This window comes from Scyliorhinus torazame, chromosome 12 (genome assembly GCF_047496885.1).
Source record: "Scyliorhinus torazame isolate Kashiwa2021f chromosome 12, sScyTor2.1, whole genome shotgun sequence".
NCBI classification, from domain to species: Eukaryota; Metazoa; Chordata; class Chondrichthyes; order Carcharhiniformes; family Scyliorhinidae; genus Scyliorhinus; species Scyliorhinus torazame.
In genome coordinates this window covers 18,990,220-19,014,189 of record NC_092718.1, presented here as the reverse complement: position 1 = coordinate 19,014,189, position 23,970 = coordinate 18,990,220, and the positions used below count along the sequence as shown (strand labels likewise).

Below are 23,970 nucleotides of genomic sequence, written 5' to 3'. Positions count from 1 at the left end.
TTGCCTCATTGCCCATCGTATGGGAGCAATAGGTCAGAAGGTGAGAGCATTGAGGGAGAACTAGGGAATAGGGACAGTGCGGCTCTGAGGCAGAGCAGACAGGGAGAAGTTGCTGAACACAGCGGGTCTGGTGGCCTGAAGTGCATATGTTTTAATGCAAGAAGTATTACGGGTAAGGCAGATGAACTTAGAGCTTGGATTAGTACTTGGAACTATGATGTTGTTGCCATTACAGAGACCTGGTTGAGGGAAGGGCAGGATTGGCAGCTAAACGTTCCAGGATTTAGATGTTTCAGGCGGAATAGAGGGGGATGTAAAAGGGGAGGCGGAGTTGCGCTACTGGTTCGGGAGAATATCACAGCTGTACTGCGAGAGAACACCTCAGAGGGCAGTGAGGCTATATGGGTAGATATCAGGAATAAGAAGGGTGCAGTCACAATGTTGGGGGTTTACTACAGGCCTCCCAACAGCCAGCGGGAGATAGAGGAGCAGATAGGTAGACAGATTTTGGAAAAGAGTAAAAACAACAGGGTTGTGGTGATGGGAGACTTCAACTTCCCCAATATTGACTGGGACTCACTTAGTGCCAGGGGCTTAGACGGGGCGGAGTTTGTAAGGAGCATCCAGGAGGGCTTCTTAAAACAATATGTAGACAGTCCAACTAGGGAAGGGGTGGTACTGGACCTGGTATTGGGGAATGAGCCCGGCCAGGTGGTAGATGTTTCAGTAGGGGAGCATTTCGGTAACAGTGACCACAATTCAGTAAGTTTTAAAGTACTGGTGGACAAGGATAAGAGTGGTCCTAGGATGAATGTGCTAAATTGGGGGAAGACTAATTATAACAATATTAGGCGGGAACTGAAGAACATAGATTGGGGGTGGATGTTTGAGGGCAAATCAACATCTGACATGTGGGAGGCTTTCAAGTGGCAGTTGAAAGGAATTCAGGACCGGCATGTTCCTGTGAGGAAGAAGGATAAATACGGCAATTTTCGGGAACCTTGGATGACGAGAGATATTGTAGGCCTCGTCAAAAAGAAAAAGGCATTTGTCAGGGCTAAAAGGCTGGGAACAGACGAAGCCTGTGTGGAATGTAAGGAAAGTAGGAAGGAACTTAAGCAAGGAGTCAGGAGGGCTAGAAGGGGTCACGAAAAGTCATTGGCAAATAGGGTTAAGGAAAATCCCAAGGCTTTTTACACGTACATAAAAAGCAAGAGGGTAGCCAGGGAAAGGGTTGGCCCACTGAAGGATAGGCAAGGGAATCTATGTGTGGAGCCAGAGGAAATGGGTGAGGTACTAAATGAATACTTTGCATCAGTATTCACCAAAGAGAAGGAATTGGTGGATGTTGAGTCTGGAAAAGGGTGTGTAGATAGCCTGGGTCACATTGAGATCCAAAAAGACGAGATGTTGGGTGTCTTAAAAAGTATTAAGGTAGATAAGTCCCCAGGGCCTGATGGGATCTACCCCAGAATACTGAAGGAGGCTGGAGAGGAAATTGCTGAGGCCTTGACAGAAATCTTTGGATCCTCGCTGTCTTCAGGGGATGTCCCGGAGGACTGGAGAATAGCCAATGTTGTTCCTCTGTTTAAGAAGGGTAGCAAGGATAATCCCGGGAACTACAGGCCAGTGAGCCTTACTTCAGTGGTAGGGAAATTACTGGAGAGAATTCTTCGAGACAGGATCTACTCCCATTTGGAAGCAAATGGACGTATTAGTGAGAGGCAGCACCGTTTTGTGAAGGGGAGGTCGTGTCTCAAGAACTTGATAGTGTTTTTCGAGGAGGTCACTAAGATGATTGATGCAGGTAGGGCAGTGGATGTTGTCTATATGGACTTCAGTAAGGCCTTTGACAAGGTCCCTCATGGTAGACTAGTACAAAAGGTGAAGTCACACGGGATCAGGGGTGAGCTGGCAAGGTGGATACAGAACTGGCTAGGCCATAGAAGGCAGAGAGTAGCAATGGAAGGATGCTTTTCTCATTGGAGGGCTGTGACCAGTGGTGTTCCACAGGGATCAGTGCTGGGACCTTTGCTCTTTGTAGTATATATAAATGATTTGGAGGAAAATGTAACTGGTCTGATTAGTAAGTTTGCAGACGACACAAAGGTTGGTGGAATTGCGGATAGGGATGAGGACTGTCGGAGGATACAGCAGGATTTAGATTGTTTGGAGACTTGGGCGGAGAGATGGCAGATGGAGTTTAATCCGGACAAATGTGAGGTAATGCATTTTGGAAGGTCTAATGCAGGTAGGGAATATACAGTGAATGGTAGAACCCTCAAGAGTATTGAAAGTCAAAGAGATCTAGGAGTACAGGTCCACAGGTCACTGAAAGGGGCAACACAGGTGGAGAAGGTAGTCAAGAAGGCATACGGCATGCTTGCCTTCATTGGCCGGGGCATTGAGTATAAGAATTGGCAAGTCATGTTGCAGCTGTATAGAACCTTAGTTAGGCCACACTTGGAGTATAGTGTTCAATTCTGGTCGCCACACTACCAGAAGGATGTGGAGGCTTTAGAGAGGGTGCAGAAGAGATTTACCAGAATGTTGCCTGGTATGGAGGGCATTAGCTATGAGGAGCGGTTGAATAAACTCGGTTTGTTCTCACTGGAACGAAGGACGTTGAGGGGAGACCTGATAGAGGTATACAGAATTATGAGGGGCATAGACAGAGTGGATAGTCAGAGGCTTTTCCCCAGGGTAGAGGGGTCAATTACTAGGGGGTATAGGTTTAAGGTGAGAGGGGCAAGGTTTAGAGTAGATGTACGAGGCAAGTTTTTTACGCAGAGGGTAGTGGGTGCCTGGAACTCGCTACCGGAGGAGGTGGTGGAAGCAGGGACGATAGTGACATTTAAGGGGCATCTTGACAAATACATGAATAGGATGGAAATAGAGGGATACGGACCCAGGAAGTGTAGAAGATTGTAGTTTAGTCGGGCAGCATGGTCGGCACGGGCTTGGAGGGCCGAAGGGCCTGTTCCTGTGCTGTACATTTCTTTGTTTGTTCTTTGTTCAAAACAAAAAGAACCACTACTACCCAGCCTTCTACAGAAAGGAGCTTTCCCTGTGACAAAGCCAGAATGCCAGGATGTTGTCCTTAAAAGATAAAATGTCTTTTGTTCGAAGGTAGCAGCACCGTATATCAGAGTGTGACAATGATATGGTGCGATATTGCTTGTGTCCTCGAATCATGGTTCCAAAAAGTAGAAATAAAAGACCTTTCTTTGTTCCCTCGCTACACTGAAGCCATATTTAAACCAAGGCTGTAATGAAGTAAGGAGCTGAGTGGCCCTGGAGGAGCCCAAATTGCTCGCCCACGAGCAGGTTATTGCTAAGTTAGTGCCGCTTGATACCACTGTTGATGACCCCTTCCATCCCTTTACTGATGATTGAGAGTAGATTGATAGGGTGGTAATTGGCCGGGTTGGATTTGTCCTGTTTTGTGTGTACAGGCACACCTGGGCAATTTCCCACATTGCTGGGTAGATGCCAGTGTTGTAGCTGTAGTGGAACAGCTTGGCAAGGGGCGCGGCAAATTCTGGAGCACAAGTTTTCAGTACTATTGAGGAATATTGTCAGGGCCACAGCCTCTCCAGTATTCTGTGCCTTCAGCTGTTTCTTGATATCACTTGGAGTGAATCTGGAGGAGACCGAGATGGATCATCCACTGGGCAGTGCTGGCTGAAGATAATGCGAATGCCTCAGCCGTGTCTTTTGCACAGATGTGCTGGACTCCTCCATCATTGATGATGGGGATATTTGTGAAGCTGTCTCCTCCGGTGAGCTGTTTAATCGTCCACCACCATTCACAACTGGATATGGCAGGACTTGCAGAGCTTGGGTCTGATCCATTGGTTGTGGGATCGCTTAGCTCTGTCTATCACTTGCTGCTTATGTTGTTTGGCACACAAGTAGTCCTTTGTTGTAGCTTCTACCGAGCCCAGTGTAATTCTTACCCAAGTTCCTCCTTTTCACATACGAGGCTGGATAACGAGTGTGGAAAGCTGCTCAGTGGAGAGTATCATACACCGAGTTCAATCAAGTGTGTACTTGTTCATTTTAATGAAAGTGTCACTGGACAGCAATCAGCAGCAGAGAAGCTGATTAATCTCCTCATCAGCTGAGTGATAATGAGGCCAGTTGTCGTGCCCCAGTTCCAGTTCTGGCTGACCTCAATCGGTGCAGCACAACCAGATTGTTTAGCAGTACAGGCACTGCTTCTACCTGTGAAGTAATCCGAAGACCCAGGAAAGAATTGTTTTCATGGAATTCCTTTTATATTTTAACACTTTTATAGTTCCGCTTTTCCCCCTTTCCTCGAGTTGAATTTATTTTTGTTTATCCCGTGCAGACCTGCCATTGATGAAAACTCCCTCGCTTCTTGGCGGGTTTTGTCTCAGTCGACTGATTCTCTGAACCACATAAAACAGGTGACCGAGTCGATGGAATCGCTGACTGATGAAGGTAAGAGTAGTGTTTAGTGTGTCCTTCCTTTGCTATTTTAACATTTTACAAAAGCTGGACATGAAGCACTGGTGAAAACGTGAACTCCCCCTTTCACAAATTTATAAATACTAAGTGTTGTGACAGGGGGGCGTGTTCTCTGGTTTCCCCGGCCACGTGTTTCTCTGGCGCGCGCCAATCGCTGGTGACGGGATTCTCTCGTCCCGCCGCTTGTCAATCGGAATTCCCATTGAAGCCACTCCACAGCGGTGGGATACCCGCAGGCGGGAGGACACATGCCGGCGGGAATAGAGAATCCCAATGGCCGGAGAATTCCGGCCAGTATCTCACCAAAGGGAAGCGGGTTACTAAATTCCACTGTGTGTGAATCTCTGGAGACTATGCTGTGCAAATGATAGGTCAAAGCCTTCAAATAATATTCCTTTGACTAACATTCAGAAAACAACCATTTTGGGGACAAAGACACAGCTTTGAGTTGGCCCAATGAGATCTAACATTTCAAAACATAAAAATCTAACCGTTCAGGTTAGGATCCATCTCTGAATATCTTCATTGAGTTATGCACAATCGCCAAGACCATATTCTATTCCTGATGCATTGCATAATAGTCTGCAAAGACCTGAGTTGAAAGAAGCTCAGTCATCAGTGCAGAAGGTATCTTGGCTAATTTAACACATCTGCATGCACAAAGTTGAGGGTGCCAGGCTACACTGATTAGAACATAGAACATTACAGCGCAGTACAGGCCCTTCGGCCCTCGATGTTGCGCCGACCTGTGAAACCACTCTAAAGCCCATCTACACTATTCCCTTATCGTCCATATGTCTATCCAATGGCCATTTGAATGCCCTTAGTGTTGGCGAGTCCACTACTGTTGCAGGCAGGGCATTCCACGCCCTTACTACTCTCTGAGTAAAGAACCGACCTCTGACATCTGTCTTATATTTATCTCCCCTCAATTTAAAGCTATGTCCCCTCATGCTAGACATCACCATCCGAGGAAAAAGGCTCTCATTGTCCACCCTATCCAATCCTCTGATCATCTTGTATGCCTCAATTAAGTCACCTCTTAACCTTCTTCTCTCTAATGAAAACAGCCTCAAGTCCTTCAGCCTTTCCTCATAAGATCTTCCCTCCATGCCAGGTAACATTCTGGTAAATCTCCTCTGCACGCTTTCCAATGCTTCCACATCCTTCCTATAATGCGGCGACCAGAATTGCACGCAATACTCCAAATGCGGCCGCACCAGAGTTTCGTACAGCTGCAACGTGACCTCATGGCTCCGAAACTCAATCCCTCTACCAATAAAAGCTAACACACCGTATGCCTTCTTAACAAACCTCTCAACCTGGGTGGCAACTTTCAGGGATCTATGTACATGGACACCGAGATCTCTCTGCTCATCCACACTGCCAAGAATCTTACCTGTAGCCCAGTACTCTGTCTTCATGTTATTCCTTCCAAAATGAAACACCTCACACTTTTCTGCATTAAACTCCATTTGCCACCTCTCAGCCCAGCGCTGCAGCTTATCTATGTCCCTCTGTAACTTGTAACATCCTTCCACACTGTCCACAACTCCACCGACTTTAGTGTCATCTGCAAATTTACTCACCCATCCTTCTACGCCCTCCTCCAGGTCATTTATAAAAATGACAAACTGCAATGGCCCCAAAACAGAGCCTTGTGGTACATCACTAGTAACTGGACTCCAGTCTGAATATTTCCCATCAACCACCTTTGTCTTCTTCTAGCTAGCCAATTTCTGATCCAAACTGCTAAATCACCCTGAATCCCATGCCTCCGTATTTTCTGCAGTAGCCTACCGTGGGGAACCTTCTCAAACGCTTTACTGAAATCCATATACACCACATCAACCGCTTTACCCTCATCCACCTGTTTGGTCACCTTCTCAAAGAACTCAATAAGGTTTGTGACACACGACCTACCCTTCACAAAACCGTGTTGACTATCTCTAATCAAATTATTCCTTTCCAGATGATTATACATCCTATATCTTATCAACCTTTCCAAGATTTTGCCCACAACAGAAGTAAGGCTCACTGGTCTATAGTTACCGGGGTTGTCTCTACTCCCCTTCTTGAACAAGGGGACAACATTTGCTATCCTGGTGCAGTGGGTAGCAGCCTACTTCAGAGCCAGATTTGGGTTAGCAATGGAAGGAATGCTCATGATGCAGTTCAAGAGGCTAATAATCTACTTGGGAAATTTCCACACACACACACCCCACAAAAGGAAAATAATGGTGTCTGTCTGATGATGCGCTGAAGAAAGCAGCCTATATTTGAAATACATCTACTTTATTCCTATTGATCCCCCACAGTAGGATAGTATGACAATGAATCAATGGTTTGAAAGTTGATTTACACTTGGCATTAAATAACACTTGATCTGGGGCACATTTAAAGAACACAATTCTGCACCATTTATTCGAGGAGCTCAGATGTGTTCAGCTGTGTAAGGTGACCATTATAATGTACCCGAATGGTATTTGCGACCTGAATTATTGCAGTGGCCATCAAAATGGGATGTCTCCATCTCAAACGTTGCCGCCAGTCGGGTGTGCGTGTATGTGGTGACGCGTAGTTCCAGTAAATGCTAGATATTGATGTTTATTGTCAGACTCTGCATTTGTACTCCACATTCCCACAGGTACAGATGTCATGGATGGGCAGCTGATGGGAGAATTTGAGTCAGATGCTAAAGAGTTGGAAGCGGACTCCTGGAGTCTGGTGGTGGACAACAGCTTTGTGTGTCAGCAGAAGAAGGAAGTGATTAAGCGGCAGGATGTTATCTATGGTAAAAGTTGACATTATTCCTATTTTAAATGGGGTGGCTTCACATTTTGCAGGAAGGCCATGAAGCCCAATTAGTCAGCGTACAGGACGATTCTGAGAGTAGAGAGAGTGAGATGATGAGGTAAATAAAGAGGTGAGGTGGGAGCGATTTGGGGGAAAAGAGAGGATCTCCAGTCTTGGGAGGTTCAGAATGAGGGCAGTGTGTTTACAAAACAACTCCTGATGCAGTGAGAATGGAGGACGGAGGAAGTGCGTTCATTTGGAGTTAGAAAGAACAAAAGAGAAGCCATGATCACTAACTATAGAGATTAGTAAAGCTGGAGGAGGGAAGAGATAAATGAAAAATCAGTGCAAAAGGTCTAGGAATAATAAGCGAGTAGCATTGTGTGTGAGGAATAGTGTTGGCGCCCAGGTATTAGTGCAGAATCCTGTGTCTGCTTGGCACCTGACTGATTGAGATTTTGCAACTACAGAGTTAATGCAGACTGAAATGCATCATCTTCGAACTCTGAAGATCATGTCGGAAATCTACAGCAAAGGGATGACAAAGGAACTGCAGTTAGAAACCTCAACAGTGGAACGTATCTTTCCCTGTTTGGAAGATCTGATAGACATTCACACCCAATTCTTCAATCGGATTCTAGAGAAGAGGAAAGAATCCTTAGTGGCAAACAGTGACCGGAACTTCTTTATTAAAAAGATTGGCGACATCTTGATGAATCAGGTAAGAAGGGGTCAGTCACTGAGCTAAGGTGTCATAGTTTTTTTAAATGAAAGCCAGATTTCAAGTGTCTTAAGTTGTAACACCTGGCCCACATATAAACCTCCAGGGATAAGAGGTGGGGAATGGGACTGCCGAGATTGCTGTGCACCGAGCCAACGTGGACTGGATGGGTAAAATGGCCTCTTACGTATTGTAATGACTCGGACCTGCAACCTTCAGTTTTTCTCTTTGAATTTTATGAGCCTGTAGACTTGGACGGGACTGTCCTTCGTAGGGCTGTTGTTGGATTATTGGTGAATAAACCCTCGCCATCTGAACACAAGATCAGTACCAGTCAGTCAACGGCACACAGATTTAAACTTTGTATGTGACTCATAAGCATGCAGCCCATCAGTCCCCAGCAATTAAAAAGTAAGAATGTAAGGACCTAAGAAATAGGGACAGGAGTGGACCATACAGCCCCTCAAGCCTGCTCCACCAATCATGGCTGATCTTCTGTCTCGACCCCACTTCCCCGTCCGCTCCTCATATCCCTCGATTTCCTCAACGATCAAAAATCTATTGATCTCGGTCTTAAATATACTCAACGTTGGAGAACCCACAGCCCCCTCCGGTAGACAGTTCCTCAGATTCACAAACCTCTGCATGAAGATATTTCTGGTTATCCCACCACTAAATGTATTGTATTTCCCCAAGTATGTTTATAAGGTTTAGGCTCTTTAAACAAATCATTTCGTCAAAGGTTTACTTTTGATGATGTCAAGATGACAGTGGATAGATTTTGAGTCAGGACAGTTGATATAGGTTTGAGCTGCGGATCAATCATCATTGGATTGGCAGGACAAGCTCAAGGAGCTCAACGGTCTAGTCCTGTATTTATGAGTTTAATCTTTTTTTGAAACAATCACTTTTTTAATACTTTGTTTTCCCCTAACGCACCTTTCCGCTCCTGGAAGTGCAGCTTCATTCTTGGGTGAAGACCACTGATCATTGGTTGTCTCCCACTACTTCTAACCAAGTTGCCAATCTTTGAGCAGAGTCAGATAATTAATGTCGGAAGACTAGTGATGTGAAAGGTCACAGGCCAGCCTGATCAGGGTCTCGCCCGTTATTCCCACGCACGAACCTTCGAGCAGATGTGGCTAGATAGAAATCATGGAATCTCACGGTACAGAATTGTACAGTACAAGAGGCCATTCTACCCATCATGCTGGTGCCAGAAAGAAAGAACTTACCTTTTATATCGCAGCCTCAGGTCATCCCAGTGCACTTTACAGTCAATTAAGTATTTGTGCAATGTTGTCAATTGTAATGTAGAAAACACAGCAGCCTGTTTGAGTGGGGATGCAGGAAGAAGAGGGTGTTTAGTTATGATGTGAGGCAGGCTTGATGGGTCCACTGGTCTTTTCCTGTCTGTCAATCTCGTATGGATGTAGATGCTGATTGAGTAACAAATGTTGGCCAGGGGACCCAGAAAGAGCTCTCCTGTTCTTTGAAATATGCATTGGGATCTTTCCCATCCACCCAAGAGAGAAGATGGGATCTCACAGTGTCTCACCCAGAAGGCAGTACTTCTGACAATGCAGTGCTCCCTCAGCACTGGGTGTGCCAAGATAGACTGTAGTCCTTGGAGGGGGATCGGAACCCATGTAGTTCTGACTCCCGAGACAGGAGTACTACCCTCTGAATCGTCATTGACACCACAAATACGAATGCTAGTATAATCAGCTAACTTGGCAGAGGTTTTGCATCACAGCTGGTACCATCAAGATCTTTTTTAAATGGACACCACACTGGGCAGTGATAGAACAACCATTCAGAACAGCAATATGCCCCAGATCAGCATTGGTTTAGGAATATGGCCTCCAGCTGTCAATAACCATCTTGTCACTATGGGACTCAACCAATTGGAGTTCAACTTTGCCACAAGGGGGTTTGCATTGTTGGACATTCCACCTTTCGAACAAGATGTTAAATGGGAAAGGTTATATCCGCACCTCTCATAATCTTAAATGCCCGAGTGGTTTTTAATTATTCCAAAAGAGTGAGGCCAGTGAAAACATTTCCTTTCTCGCCCATGACAGCTCCTTGGGGCTTTACCTGTAATGATTACAGTCACGTTGTCTTTCATGTGTAACATGATGTTTTATTTGGCAGTTCTCTGGTCCAAGCGCCGAGCGCATGAAGAAGACCTACGGGAAATTCTGTGGGCAGCACAATGAAGCGGTGAATTTTTGCAAGGAGCTCTTGGCACGAGAGAAGAAATTCCAGGCCTTTGTCAGGGTGCGTTGTCAGCTCCACTCAGCCAGGCACCTGCCTGTTGACTGTAAATCTAAAGAGTTTGAAACCTGCTAACTCCTACTTGCCCTAAAATGTTTTATTTTGTATTTCCAGAAAAAAATGAGCAGCTCCATAGTTCGAAGATTAGGAATCCAGGAATGTATATTACTGGTGACTCAAAGGATTACCAAGTACCCAGTGATTGTCCAGAGGATAATACAGCACACCAAAGGTATGCAGCCAGCCTGTGGAATGGTCCAATCCCTGTCCTATTAGGGGAGTTCATTCATTCTAAGCGTCTCCAATAGAAGTAGGAGCACCTCAGACACAGGAACAGGTCTAGACCATTGAACCCATCAAACCTGTTCGCCCAGCTGCCATTTAGGATTGAAGAAGGAAAAATCAGCTATGGTTCCTCCAACTGATCATTATCCAGTGACCCTAAGTCGTGCCTGCCAATTCTCAGTGTCCAGCCGCATGTGCGGTCCATGCATTCATGGGACTCAAACCCAGTACGCATCGCTGCAGGTGAAAATTGAAAAACGAGGCCCACAATTTGTGGTCATACTGTGATTAATATTGGACCAATAAGAACTGTCACCCATTATCTCAGTAACTTCAAAGTGTTGTTTTTTTTTAATCAATCTCATTCAGGTGGACATGACGCCTTGTGGTAATTATTTACAGGGATGAGGAACACAGGAATGGTTGGGAATTATAAATTCAGTGAGATACCAATTTTAACGCCCATCCCACCAGCATTTCAAGCTAAACTTAGGACTCCTGAAGCAAACTCCCAAAGAATATATGATTGAAATGATACAATGGGGGAGGAGATTCCTGTCATCTTAACTCACCCGCCCTACAGTCCCTTAACATAAGATCTGGAATGATTCCAGGATTTCCCCTCTGCCACCCTGTGGAAATCAGTTCTAGATTTTGTGAAGGAAATCTGCCCAGAACTTGATTTTCTCATATCAAAGGTGTGGGGAACCACACAAGTTGTGTGGTTTCCCCCGTCAGAGGAGGCTCGAGTGGAGCACAGACATTGGCATGGACAAGTTGGGCCTGTTTTTGTGTCGCCTATCCAATATAATAGCTCAGTTTGATCCAGTGTAATTAATCTTCTCTCTTGTCTTCACAGAAAATGATGATGATCATGCTGACCTCACTAAAGCACTAGCAATGATAAAGGAGGTGATTGCAGCAGTGGATAACAAAGTAAGTGAATATGAAAAGAAAACCAGGCTCCAGGAGATCCACAGCAGAACGGAGACCAAAGCCATCATGAGGCTGAAGAGTGGCCAGATGTTTGCAAAGGAAGACTTGATCAGGAGAAAGCTGGTACACGATGGCCCCGTTATGTTAAAGAGTTCAACAGGAAGACTAAAAGGTACAGCCTTCGCACCTTTTGACTCTTGAAGCATGGGGTGGCCTCTCTTGGGGGGCCATTGGTTGGGTTACAGTGAAGGTGCACTGTCTATGGCAGTGAGATTCAGTAATGCTATATCTAGCACTCTTGCTTTCCCGCCCCCCCTCCCTCCCAATATATCAACATGCAACCAATGGAGTAAATGAGGAGTGCGTTGCCCCCTGGTGCTACCAATTACTAGGAGAAGACTTCAGCATTACAAGCTGGGTGTCTCCGTAATTCTCATTTTACTCCCTTTGCATTTTCCAGTTGATCGGCCTAGTCATGTTTTTACAATGATGTAAAGGCTGAAATCGTTCAAAAGGGATTGTGTAAACACGTTGTCAGTTCATTTATTTAAACGAGACCGAGGGGACCGATGTAATAATCTTTAGTAGTGTCACAAGTAGGCTTCCATTAACACTCCAATGAAGTTACTGTGAAAATCTTCTGGTCACCACACTCCAGCACCTGTTCAGGTACACTGGGGAAGAATTCAGAATTCACCTGAGGAGCATGTCTTTCGGGACTGCATGGATGTACATGGAAAGAAAGCTTGACTGCATGTGCTGTGTTCTGCTCTGTTCCAGGCCAAAGTGAAATTGAGCTGGATCACATAACACACTTCCCACATGCTGCTATCCCACAAAGGAATGTTATATCACACCTCACCTTATTGATACCAAATTTGTGTGATTACCTTAATATCTTTCTAAATTTAACCGCCCTGCTTCCTTTTTGCTGCTAGAACTCGCGTAGTCCTTTTATGAATCGCAACGTAGTTTCTTCTTTCTGACTGTAATGGGCCAGGGTTTAGAGAACCCCAAAGTGTATCATGGAGTTCCCCTGACCCACAACTTTTAATAGATTGTGCTATGGGGAGCACACGGCCCACTCTACAGGTGTGGTACAGCGGAAATGGAAAAGTATTTTTTAAAACAAAACAATGTTTATTCTATGGACTCAAGTTAACCTTTTCAAAACATACAGTGAATATCTTAGCAACCATCAATTCAAATACAACCCCCAAAGAATACAACACTCAGTAATCCTTGATAACTTCCCAAACAACATCCAGAAGACAGAAGAAACACCTTTCAACAGAAGAAACACCTTTCAACAGAAGCACATTAGGTTTACATTCACTACTGAGAACATTTATAATTCTGAATTCACCAAATGATCAAGCGATAATCTTTTGATGGCAGAGAGAACAGCACTACACCTGGTTAGTCTGGCTTCAGCTCCAACACTAAAAACAAAACTAAAACACACTCTGCAGCAAACAACCTAAAACGAAAGTAAAAAGCTGACAGACAGCCCAGCTCCACCCACACTCTGACATCGCTGCAGTAATACCCATTTCTTAAAGGTACATTTCTTAAACACCCATTTCTTAAAGGTAGTCTCACATGACACTGACCCTTGCTCATGGATTGTCCTATATGTTTTTGATGGAAGAAAATGTTGCCCACTGTCTCCATTTACCAACACGATGTACCAGCGAGTGGCACAATCATCACTAATTAAATTTCAGCAGTGTCTCTGCAGATATTTTGGATCACCCCAAACCATAGTGCCTGACAATCGGTGCTTAAAATCCTTGAGGTTGGGTAACTGAAATGTGTGCCTGTGAGAGATGGTGCGTATTCCACATCAGTCAAATTAAAACTGTACACATGTGGGCTGGGCTGGGTGATAGATTGCCATGTTTGTCAGTCTCGGGGGGGAAAACAATGGGCATAGTGGAGCACAATGCTTTTGTGATTCCCTCTCCCTCGCCATCCCATGCCCCTAAAGGTTTGATGATCAGCCTGTTTAACAAACAAGATGAGCAATTGTCAAAGGAAAATTAACCTGCAACAAATGATCCTACTCCAGAGATGATTTGACATTTTCTGGCTCATTTATTGTGGTTCTGACTTTGTGCTTCAACGGCCAATGACTACGACTTTACCTCTTTGCTGTTTAGAAGTCCAGGCTGTGTTGCTTTCGGATTTGCTGGTGTTTCTTCAAGAGAAGGATCAGAAGTATAATTTTGCTACACTGGTGAGTTAAAATTCCTCTTGAGGTTCGATCATTTTAAGACATTTCTTGTTTCAGTTGATGGACTACTTGCTTATGTAACATTCTGCACTACACTCTGCTTATTTTAATGCTGATAATTGAGTCATCAACTATGATATTGATTCCAATTCGGGTCAAATAAGGAAAGACTGGTAAACATTCAGATAAAGGCTGCTCTAATTTCTGCAATTGAATTGAGAATCTCATATGGCAATGCATTTGAATTCCACGCAAGAGCTGGACTCGTGCAGTGCCGAGGGAGTGCAGCAATGTTTCTACAAAGCAATATAAGGATGGCCATTCGTCCCTCCAGCATGTCCCGCCATTTGGTGCCCTCGCCTGTCTTGTTTGGGTGGATGTTGGAAGCTGCAGCAGGAAGTCAGCGGGGTTGGTTGTAAAAAGAGATGAAACCACAATGGACTTCCTGATCCAAGTTAACTCAAAATAAGTAAAGCGTCAGGGAAGTCTGCACATGGAGTCCAACCCCACCAATGGCATCAAAACGACATATCTCTGGTTGAATACAAGGGGCGAGATTCTCCACTCCCGCGCCGGTTGGGAGAATCGCCTGGGCCGCCAAAATTTCCCGCGACGCCCTCCCGCGATTCTCCCAAGCAGCGGGAACGGCCCCGTCGAGTTCCGCGGGCCACAGGCCGGAGACACCCAAAATGGCGATTCCCCGGCACCCCTGCTATTCTCAGGCCCGGATGGGCCGAGCCGGCCAGCCCAAAACGGCGGGTTCCCCCCAGCGCCGTCCACACCTGGTCGCTGCCGTCGGGAACAGGGCGGGAACGCTGGGGGGGGCGGCCTGCGGGGGGGGGGGGGGGGGTCCTGCACCGGGGGGGGGTACCTCACATGTGGGATGACCCGCAATCGGTGCCCGGCGATTGTCGGGCCGTCCTCTCTGAAGGAGGACCTCCTACCTTCCGCGGCCCCGCAAGATCCGCCCCCCATCTTCTTGCGGGGCGGTCTCAGAGAGGACGGCAACCACGCATGCGTGGGTGACGCCAGTTATGCAGCACCGGCCGCGTCATGTATGCGGCGCCGCCTTTACACGGCGACAAGGCCTGGCGTGTGTAGATGACGTAGCCCCGCTCCTAGCCCATTATCGGGCCCTGAACCGGTCGGGATAGGGGCTGTTTCGCGCCATCATGAACCTCGTTGGCACTCTCCCATTGTTGGCACTCAGTTACCTCATTTGGAGAGCAGCCATTTTGGGTGTGCTCACACTGGGCACTGCTATGGTTGTCTGTTGCTTGAAGAGACCAAGGGAAAGTAAGGCTAACACATGTTCAACTCTTCACATCCAGACACGTTCAGGCGTTCCGCACAAGCAATTAAAATGCAGTTACCACTGTCCATGTGGAGTTTGCACATTCTCCCCGTGTCTGCGTGGGTTTCGCCCCCACAATCCAAAGATGTGCAGGCTAGGTGGATTGGCCACGCTAAATTGCCCCTTAATTGGAAAAATGGATTGGGTACTCTAAATTTATATTTTTTTTAAATGCAGTTACTATTGGTGCATAAGGAAACTTGCTGGCTAATTTATGCACAGCAAGATCTCACAAGTAAGGTTTTTGTTTCCAGTCGTAAAATAAGCAAACAAGAAGGCTTCGTGAAAGCTGACTCACTAATCCTTGATTAGTTTCCCCCACCCTCGGCAAACCCTGATTTGATCATATTTTGAACTCTGGAATTGGCGTTCGTCCAGTAATTGAACTTTGGCTGGAGATGTCTTTCTTGCTGAGGATTTGTAATGCGATGTTGTAATCACAGGAAATAGGCTGAACTTTTAAGGCATTGCTTGTTTTATTCTGGAGTGGGAAATTCCCCTGTTGTGACTGTCTCAGAGACAGCAAGTGTCACAAACTAGTTCACATATCTACGCAGGCATTTGGACAAGCTGAGAATAGATGCAGCTATTTATCAGACTCCAGTCACAGGGTTTGCTGACATTCACTGACCACCCTGTCGCCTGGGCCGAGGTACAGCAGGAGGTGCTTCCCACGGAGCTGCACTGGCGCAAGGAGAGGATGGAAGTGGAATTTTGGGCAATGAGCTTTGGAATTCCTTCCCTACCTCTCTCCACCGAGCTTTCATGGAATCATAGAATTTACAGTGCAGAAGGAGGCCATTCGGCCCATTGAGCCTGCACCGGCCCTTGGAAAGAGCACCCTACCCAAGCCCACACCTCCACCCTATCCCCGTAACCCCACCTAACCTTTCTGGACACTATCATGGCCAATCCACCTAACCTGCACATATTTGGACTGTGGGAGGAAACCGGAGGGCCCGGAGGAAACCCACGCAGACACTGGGAGAACGTGCCGACTCCGCAAAGACAGTGACCCAAGCCAGGAATCGCACCTGGGACCCTGGAGCTGTGAAGCAACAGTGCTAACCACTGTGCTATGTGCTGCCCTTCGCTCTGACCAAGTTTTAGGTTGTCTGATCTCGTTATGTCATACTTTGTTTTATAATGTTCCTGTTGAAACCCCCTGGGTCCAACTCGTGTGCGAGGTTGGGGCTGATACAGCTGAAGGTGGTGTATAGAGCGCACCTCACGAGCGCGAGGATGAGCAGGCTCTTTGAGGGGGTAGAAGATGTGTGTGAACGTTGCGGGGGAGGCCATGCAAACCCCATTCATATGTTTCGGTCCTGTCCGAAGCTGGAGGATTACTGGAAGGAGGTGTTTAGGGTAATCTCGAAAGTGGTGCACGTGAAACTGGACCCGAGCCCCCAGGTGGCCATATTCGGAGTGTCGGACCAGCCGGGGTTGGAAAAGGGCGCGGAGGCAGATGTTGTAGCCTTTGCCTCGTTGTTTATGTGAACATGCGGGCTAATGTTTGGGGGTTTGGTGGGAGGATGGGATCGTTGTTATTGATATGAGGATTGACATTACATTCGTTACTCATTATTGTTTATTGTTGGGTGTAAATTTGGGAGAAAATGTGAAAAAGGAGGAGAATAAAAAAATATTTTTTTTAAAAACAAACCCTGGGGCATGTCATCACCTTAAGAGGCAAGAGAGATATAGATTGTTGTTGTAGCTTGGAGGCGAATGACGCACACCTTTGCCGAGAAGCATTGAAACCATTGGAAGTGTGGCAGTAGGGTGATGTTTGGGTCACCACTTGTTAAGCTGCTACAGCTAAACTTCCTGTCTGCCACACTTTGAGCATAAATTTCTCAGTCTCTGAACACTGCTTAATTGTAGTTCAGAATGACATCAGTCGCCACAACTGGAAAATGCTGATGTGAACTGTGTGGCTTCTTTGACACTTAGTCAGCCCTCTTGTTTCAGACTTTGAGTCATCAAAGAATGGATCTTTATATATTATCGCCTGCCTCATTGCACCCAAATCTTTGGCTGTTTAACTGCTGAAGACCCATTCGGGTGAGGACATCACAATTGACGGATCACTTGGAATGAGCAAGTCCAGTGATTTGGGCAACACGGCAGCACAGTGGTTAGCACTGTTGATTCACAGCGCCAGGGTCCCGAGTTCGATTCCCGGCTTGGATCACTGTCTATGAGGAGTCTGCACGTTCTCCCCGTGTCTGTGGGTTTCCTCCGGGTGCTCCGGTTTCCTCCCACAAGTCCCGAAAGACGTGCTTATTCGGTGAATTGGACATTCTGAATTCTCCCTCTGTCTACCCGAACAGGCGCCGGAATGTGGCGACTAGGGGATTTCCACAGTAACTTCATTGCAGAGAAAGCCTACTTGTGATAATAAAGATTATTATTATTAAGTTGAAGGGAGGACTCTGACAGACTGCCAAATCTCTCTACCCCGACTATATTTGACAGTGTTTGTTTTGTGAAGGTGGCCCTTCAGCCTTCCAAGCCTGCGTCGACCATTCTGCCCGTCTAAACTAAAATCTTCTACACTTCCGGGGTCCGTATCCCTCTATTCCCATCCTATTCATGTGTATTCATGTGTTTGTCAAGATGCCCCTTAAACGTCACTATCGTCCCTGCTTCCGGCAGCGAGTTCCAGGCACCCACTACCCTCTGTGTAAAAAAAACTTGCCTCGTTCATCTCCTCTAAACCTTGCCCCTCGCAATCTCTAATTCCTGCCATCACAAATTATGGTGTTTCTGCACCATTTCTTGTAACTTCTGCTGCTGTTGGATGTCTTGCTTATCCACCACGGGGCTGGTTTAGCACAGGGCTAAAGAGCTGGCTTTTAAAGCAGACCAAGGCAGGCCAGCAGCACGGTTCAATTCCCGTACCAGCCTCCCCGAACAGGCGCCGGAATGTGGTGACTAGGGGCTTTTCACAGTAACTTCATTTGAAGCCTACTTGTGACAATAAGCAATTTTCATTTCATTTTTCATTTCCACACTATAGCTGAACTAGGAATAGTAAATCCGCAGGGATTTCCCTCCCAAATGTTTGTGCCACTGTCACACGCCCATTGCAGTTCAACAGCTCCTTAAATTGCTTCCTTTGCCCAGCATGGGAACACTGTGACATTTGAACTCTCTGTACAGGATGTGTTTCAGCGATTTGTCATTCATCCAAACACCATGCCCTGCCCAGCACAGCCGAGCTTTCAGTGGTATTGTCACAAAGCGGTTTGATTTTCCAGCACCTCTATCAGGTTCCTGCCCTTCCACATACATCCTGGTTAGAAACCTTGCTCACCACTGGGCACAAACCCACAGCACACCCATCCCCGGCACCATGTATCACTGACCCATCAGCCTGCACCAATTGTTCATTTTCATGTGATTTCCTCCTTCATGTTTTAGGCATGTTTTATTCCACCTCCTTTCTCCTAACCTGCCAACTTGAGTTAACAAATCCCAGCATACAAAAAACTGCTAGACCATCGTCAATGTTTTCAGTTGGCCACCAGAAAGTATTTCTCCCCCTCCTCGCTCTTTCCCCCTCCCCCTCCCCCTCTCTCTTCGTGCCTCTCCCCCCCCCTCTCTCTTTCCCCCTTCCCCTCTCCTCTCCGCCTCCCCCTCTCTCTTTCCACCTGCCCCCCTCTCTCTTTCCCCCTTACCCCCTCCTCTCTGCCTTCCCCTCTCCTCTCTCTCTTTCCCCCTCCCCCTCTCCTCTCTTTCCCCCTCCCCCTCTCCTCTCTTTCCCCCTCCCCCTCTCCTCTCTTTCCCCCTCTCCTCTCTCTTTCCGTCTCCCCCTCTCCTCTCTTTCCGCCTCCCCCTCTCTCTTTCTCCCTCCCCCTCTCCTCTCTCTTTCCCCCTCCCCCTCTCCTCTCTCTTTCCGCCTCCCCCTCTCCTCTCTTTCCGCCTCCCCTTCTCTCTTTCCGTCTCCCCCTCTCCTCTCTTTCCGTCTCCACCTCTCCTCTCTCTCTTTTCTCCTCTCTTCTCTCTTTCCACCACCCCCTCTCCTCTCTCTCTTTTCTCCTCTCTTCTCTCTTTCCACCTCCCCATCTCCTCTCTCTTTCCACCTCCCCCTCTCCTCTCTTCCCCTTTCCCCCCCCTCCAACCCCCCTTTCCCCACTCCAGTCCCCCCCTTTCCCCACTCCAGTCCCCCCCTTTCCCCACTCCAGTCCCCCCTTTCCCTACTCCGGTCCCCCTTTCCCCACTCCGGTCCCCCTTTCCCCACTCCGGTCCCCCTTTCCCCACTCCGGTCCCCCTTTCCCCACTCCGGTCCCCCTTTCCCCACTCCGGTCCCCCTTTCCCCACTCCGGTCCCCCTTTCCCCACTCCGGTCCCCCTTTCCCCACTCCGGTCCCCCTTTCCCCACTCCGGTCCCCCTTTCCCCACTCCGGTCCCCCTTTCCCCACTCTGGTCCCCCTTTCCCCACTCTAGTCCTCTTTTCCTCTTTCTTTCACCCACTCCCCCTTTCCTCTCTCGCCCCCTCCCCCTTTCCTTTCTATTTCCCCCTTCCCCTTTCCTCGCTCTTTTCTCCTGCCCCCTTTCTCCTCTCTCTCTCTCTCTCTCTCTCTCTCTCTCTCTCTCGCTCTCTCTGCTTTAGACTCAAATATTTCCTTAGTTCCAGCCCTATCAGAGCTAAACCATATTTTCATTCTTAGGTGAAGGTGTTACTTCCTTATCTTTTTCTCAACCCACTCACGCCAATCTTCTAATACTTCTTTTAGGACCAGAAGTCTACTGTGGTGCCCCTGCAGAAGCTTATTGTACGTGAGATAGCACATGAGGAAAAGGGATTGTTCCTCATCAGCGCTGCAGCCCAGGCACCGGAGATGTACGAGGTACACACCAGCTCCAAAGAGGAGAGAACCAACTGGATGCAAATCATTCAGCAGACTACAAGCACAATGTAAGTGCCTTTGTGTGGCAGGGCGAGTGGTACCCAGCAGGGGGTGAAGTGACCAGCTGACCACCCCCTTGCCATTCAGTACAAATTAATATTTGGGTGTCATGGTGGAACTGTTGTTAAAGGTTGGCATGCAGGTACAGCAGGCGGTGAGGAAAGCTAATGAGATGCTGGCCTTCATAACAAGAGGATTTGTGTATAGGACTAGGGATGTCTTGCTGCAGTTATACAGGGCCTTGGTGAGGCCACACCTTGAGTATTGTGTGCAGTTTTGGTCCCCTAGTTTGAGGAAGGACATTCTTGCTATTGAGGGTGTCCAGCGAAGGTTCACCAGACTAATTCCAGGGATGACAGGACTGACATGTGAAGAAAGACTGGATCAACTGGGCTTGAGTCACTGGAGTTTAGAAGAATGAGAGGGGATCTCCTAGAAACATAAAATCCTGATGGGACTGGACAGGCTAGATGTGGGAAGAATGTTCCCGATGTTGGGGCGTCCAGAACTAGGGATCACAGCCTAAGAATAAGGGGTAAGCCATTCAGGGCTGAGATGAGGAAGAACCTCTCTCAGAGAGTTGTGAACGTGTGGAATTCTCTACGACAGAAAGCTGTTGGGGCCAGTTCGGTGGATATATTCAATAGGAGCTGGACGTGGCCCTTGGGGCTAAAGGGACAAGGGGTATGGAGAGAAAACGGGAGTGGGATACTGAATTTGCATGACTCACTATGATCATATGAATGGTGGAGCAGGCTCGAAGGGCCGAATGGCCTCCTCCTGCACCTATTTTCTATGTTTCAATGTTTAAACATTTTTCTTATTTGGCAACTCTTCAAAGAAAAAACAAATCCTTGCAACCTGCCCTGGTATCTGTAGAAATTTACATGCAAGGCTGACTGTCAAGGAGAAGAAAGCTATGTCCAAGTTGAGAGGGAGGTTCTTGGAGTTGTGTTTGGGCAGCTCAAATTTCACCTTCACCCGGTATGGGCCACAGTTTATTGTGATCACCAGTCATTGTTCTCTCATTGGCCATTAATCTGACGAAGAACATTTCCTTTAGCAGTATTTCTAGACCAACTTGAGACACAAAATAAGGGGCTAAACCAGTGGGAGTGGAGGGGGGCACATGCAACCCATCTGGATTCTGCGTGAGACCCATGAGACATTTTGTTGACCGTTGCCCACGTGTTGACCCATTCTGCTGATGTTTGTCTGTGTAATGTTTTCCTAGAGAATGATGGAAGTGATTCACACGAAAAGCAAGGATAAGTGAAGTGAGGTGTGTGCTGATTGCTCACAACATTGACTGTGAGGGCCATGTACTCGCTCTGCGTCCAAAGTGCAAATATTTATTTTGTTTTGTCATTTGAAGTTGATGACACTTCTGTTAATGATTAAGCATTTTCTATAACTTGTTATGAAATGTTAGGCGTTATTAAATGTATTTACTTTCTTTCATGGGACCATGGCGGCACAGTGGTTGGCACCATTGCTTCAAGCTCCAGGGTCCCAGGTTCGATTCCCGGCTTGGGTCACTGTCTGTGCGAAATCTGCACGTTCTCCCCGTGTTTGCGTGGGTTTCCTCCGGGTGCTCCGGTTTCCTCCCACAGTCCAAAGATGTGCAGGTTGCGTGGATTGGCCATGCTAAATTGCCCTTAGTGTCTAAAAGAAAAGGTTGGGTGGGGTTGCTGCATTACGGGGATAGGTTGGAGGTGTGGTGCCCTTTCCAGGGGCCAGTGCAGACTCGATGGGCCAAATGGCCTCCTTTTCCACTGTAAATTCTATGTTCGATTCCGACCTTGGGTGACTGTGTGCAGAGTTTGCACTTTCTTCCCGTGGATTAGCCATTGCTAAATTGCCCCTTAGTGTCCAAAGTGAAGGTGAGGTTACAGGGATAGGGCAGGGGATTGAACCTGGGTGGGGTGCTTTTTGGAGGGTCAGTGCAGACTCGATGGACCGAATGGCCTCCTTCTGCACTGCAGGGATTCTATGGTTAGTGAACAAGCCCGATTTCAGTCTTGCTGCCCACAGAGAAGAAAGCGGGCCACTTGTGCGGCCCACTCACTAACCTAGGTTGAGCATCACTGGGTTAGACACTTGCATTGTTTATTGTTGGCTTCAAAGGACCAATTTTTAAATTTTGTGGCTTGCCCACAGAAAACACCCATTAGGAATTGACTAGCGTGCTGCACTAAGTTATCTGTCTGTGATGGATAGGGAGCTCACTTGGCATTGCCCACTTCATGCAGCTGGCAAACAAGGCTTCTTGGTACAATTGGTATAAAGGCCTTGCTGACAAGTTACTGATGCACTAAGCGTCAAGAACCACAAAGACATGTGAGACTTTAACCAAGGCTTTAATACACTACATAGGAAGCTTACCCGACACAGACGACCCCAGACAAAATGGGTCAGGTCTCTGAAGCTGGGTCTTATACCTAACTCCCGGGTGAGTGGCCAAGGCGGAGCTCTCCGTGGCCAGGTCAGGTTACATACAGGTGACCGAACCTCTACAAAGCTACAGTACAATACACAGTACAATACACAGGATTACAGGGCCACGTTACACACAACTATTATATAACTATGTACAATGCTAGGGAAGTACAGTGGTGTATCACCACAGTTACCTGCCAATATAACCCCAGTCATCAAACCAGATTCTGCCCAATCACTTTTTTCTAATGCCACTCGGCAGGTGACGTGTTTTGCTGCTTAGAAACTTCCAATGATGCCCAAACTTTTCAAAAACCCAGCGAGAAAAAGGTAGAACTTATCACCAAGGAAGCTCGCGAAAGGCTGGAACAGTTCCAATTCCACTCTATTCAATCTGACCAGAGCATTGTGGATGTTCATTTCACCCATTCAAAGGGCTACAACGCTGAGGACCCGGGTTCGATCCCGGCCCTGGGTCACTGTCCGTGTGGAGTTTCCACATTCTCCCCATGCCTGCGTGGGTTTCACTCCCACAACTCAAGGATGTGCAGCGTAGGTGGATTGGCCATGCTAAATTGCCCCTTAATTGGAAAATATATATATAATTGGGTACTCTAAATTTATAAAAATTATAAAAAATAAAAAGAACCCATTCAATCCTTTACGGATTCCGACCCTCACTATTTGCCCAACCCTTAGTTTAAGAGACATTAAATATCTTTCTCCACCTCCGCTAAATATGACCCAGCACTGTGAATATCGGAACGACTTTTAACCCACTTGTTCTGGTTCATCCCTCAGGGGACAGGATGAAGATGAAGGAATCCCGAGCGAGTCTGAGGAAGACAGGCGGCAGCTGGAAAGCAGAGCCAAAGAGCTGAAAGGTATTTAATTGGATACATGGAGATGCAAGAAACTACAGCTGAAGGTTTCAGGCCCAAGCAGTGAATAAGGGTGGGGCCAGGGCTCGAGTTTCTGTGTTTGAAAACTCACGGAAAGACTTTAGAAGTGTTTGCCCTCCGTGAGACAAAATGGGATGAAGGGGGTAATGGGCTTACTTTAAGATTATTTATGTTTGTTCGTTGGGAGATTGTTGGACAGTCATTCAAAACTGTCAGCCATGTACAAGTATTCTACCACTGAATAGAGGGAGGTTCAATTCTTCTTGTTTTCATTCTCCACCTCTTCATTTTGAATGCTTGCACACTGGGGGTGAGGTTCCAGGGCAACAGTCATGCCTTGAAAATGATTCACGTGTGAACTTTGATGGAAAACACCAGTGAGTCGCTCTGTTGGGCGGGAGAGCATCATTGCCAACTGTGTTTATTTAGCACCTTTGATGCAATGAAACATCCATAAGACAAAGGAGCAGAATTAGGCCATTCGGCCCATCAAGTCTGCTCCGCCATTCATTCATGGCTGATATGTTTCTCGTACTCATTCTTATGCCTTCTCCCCATAACCCTTGATGCCCTTATTAATGAAGAACCTATCTATCCCTGTCTTAAAGACAC

At 47.0% G+C, this 23,970-nt stretch overlaps 1 protein-coding gene across 1 annotated transcript in view; it reads left to right on the top strand.

Moving 5' to 3' along the window:
- LOC140387413 (A-kinase anchor protein 13-like) overlaps nt 1–23,970 on the top strand; it is a 478,070-nt gene that overhangs the window by 421,039 nt on the left and 33,061 nt on the right. Inside the window, 9 exon segments of the mRNA XM_072470498.1 lie at nt 4,355–4,467; nt 7,142–7,288; nt 7,761–8,011; nt 10,169–10,294; nt 10,406–10,523; nt 11,436–11,684; nt 13,675–13,751; nt 19,844–20,025; nt 23,258–23,340. Coding sequence (XP_072326599.1) covers nt 4,355–4,467; nt 7,142–7,288; nt 7,761–8,011; nt 10,169–10,294; nt 10,406–10,523; nt 11,436–11,684; nt 13,675–13,751; nt 19,844–20,025; nt 23,258–23,340 — 1,346 coding nt within the window.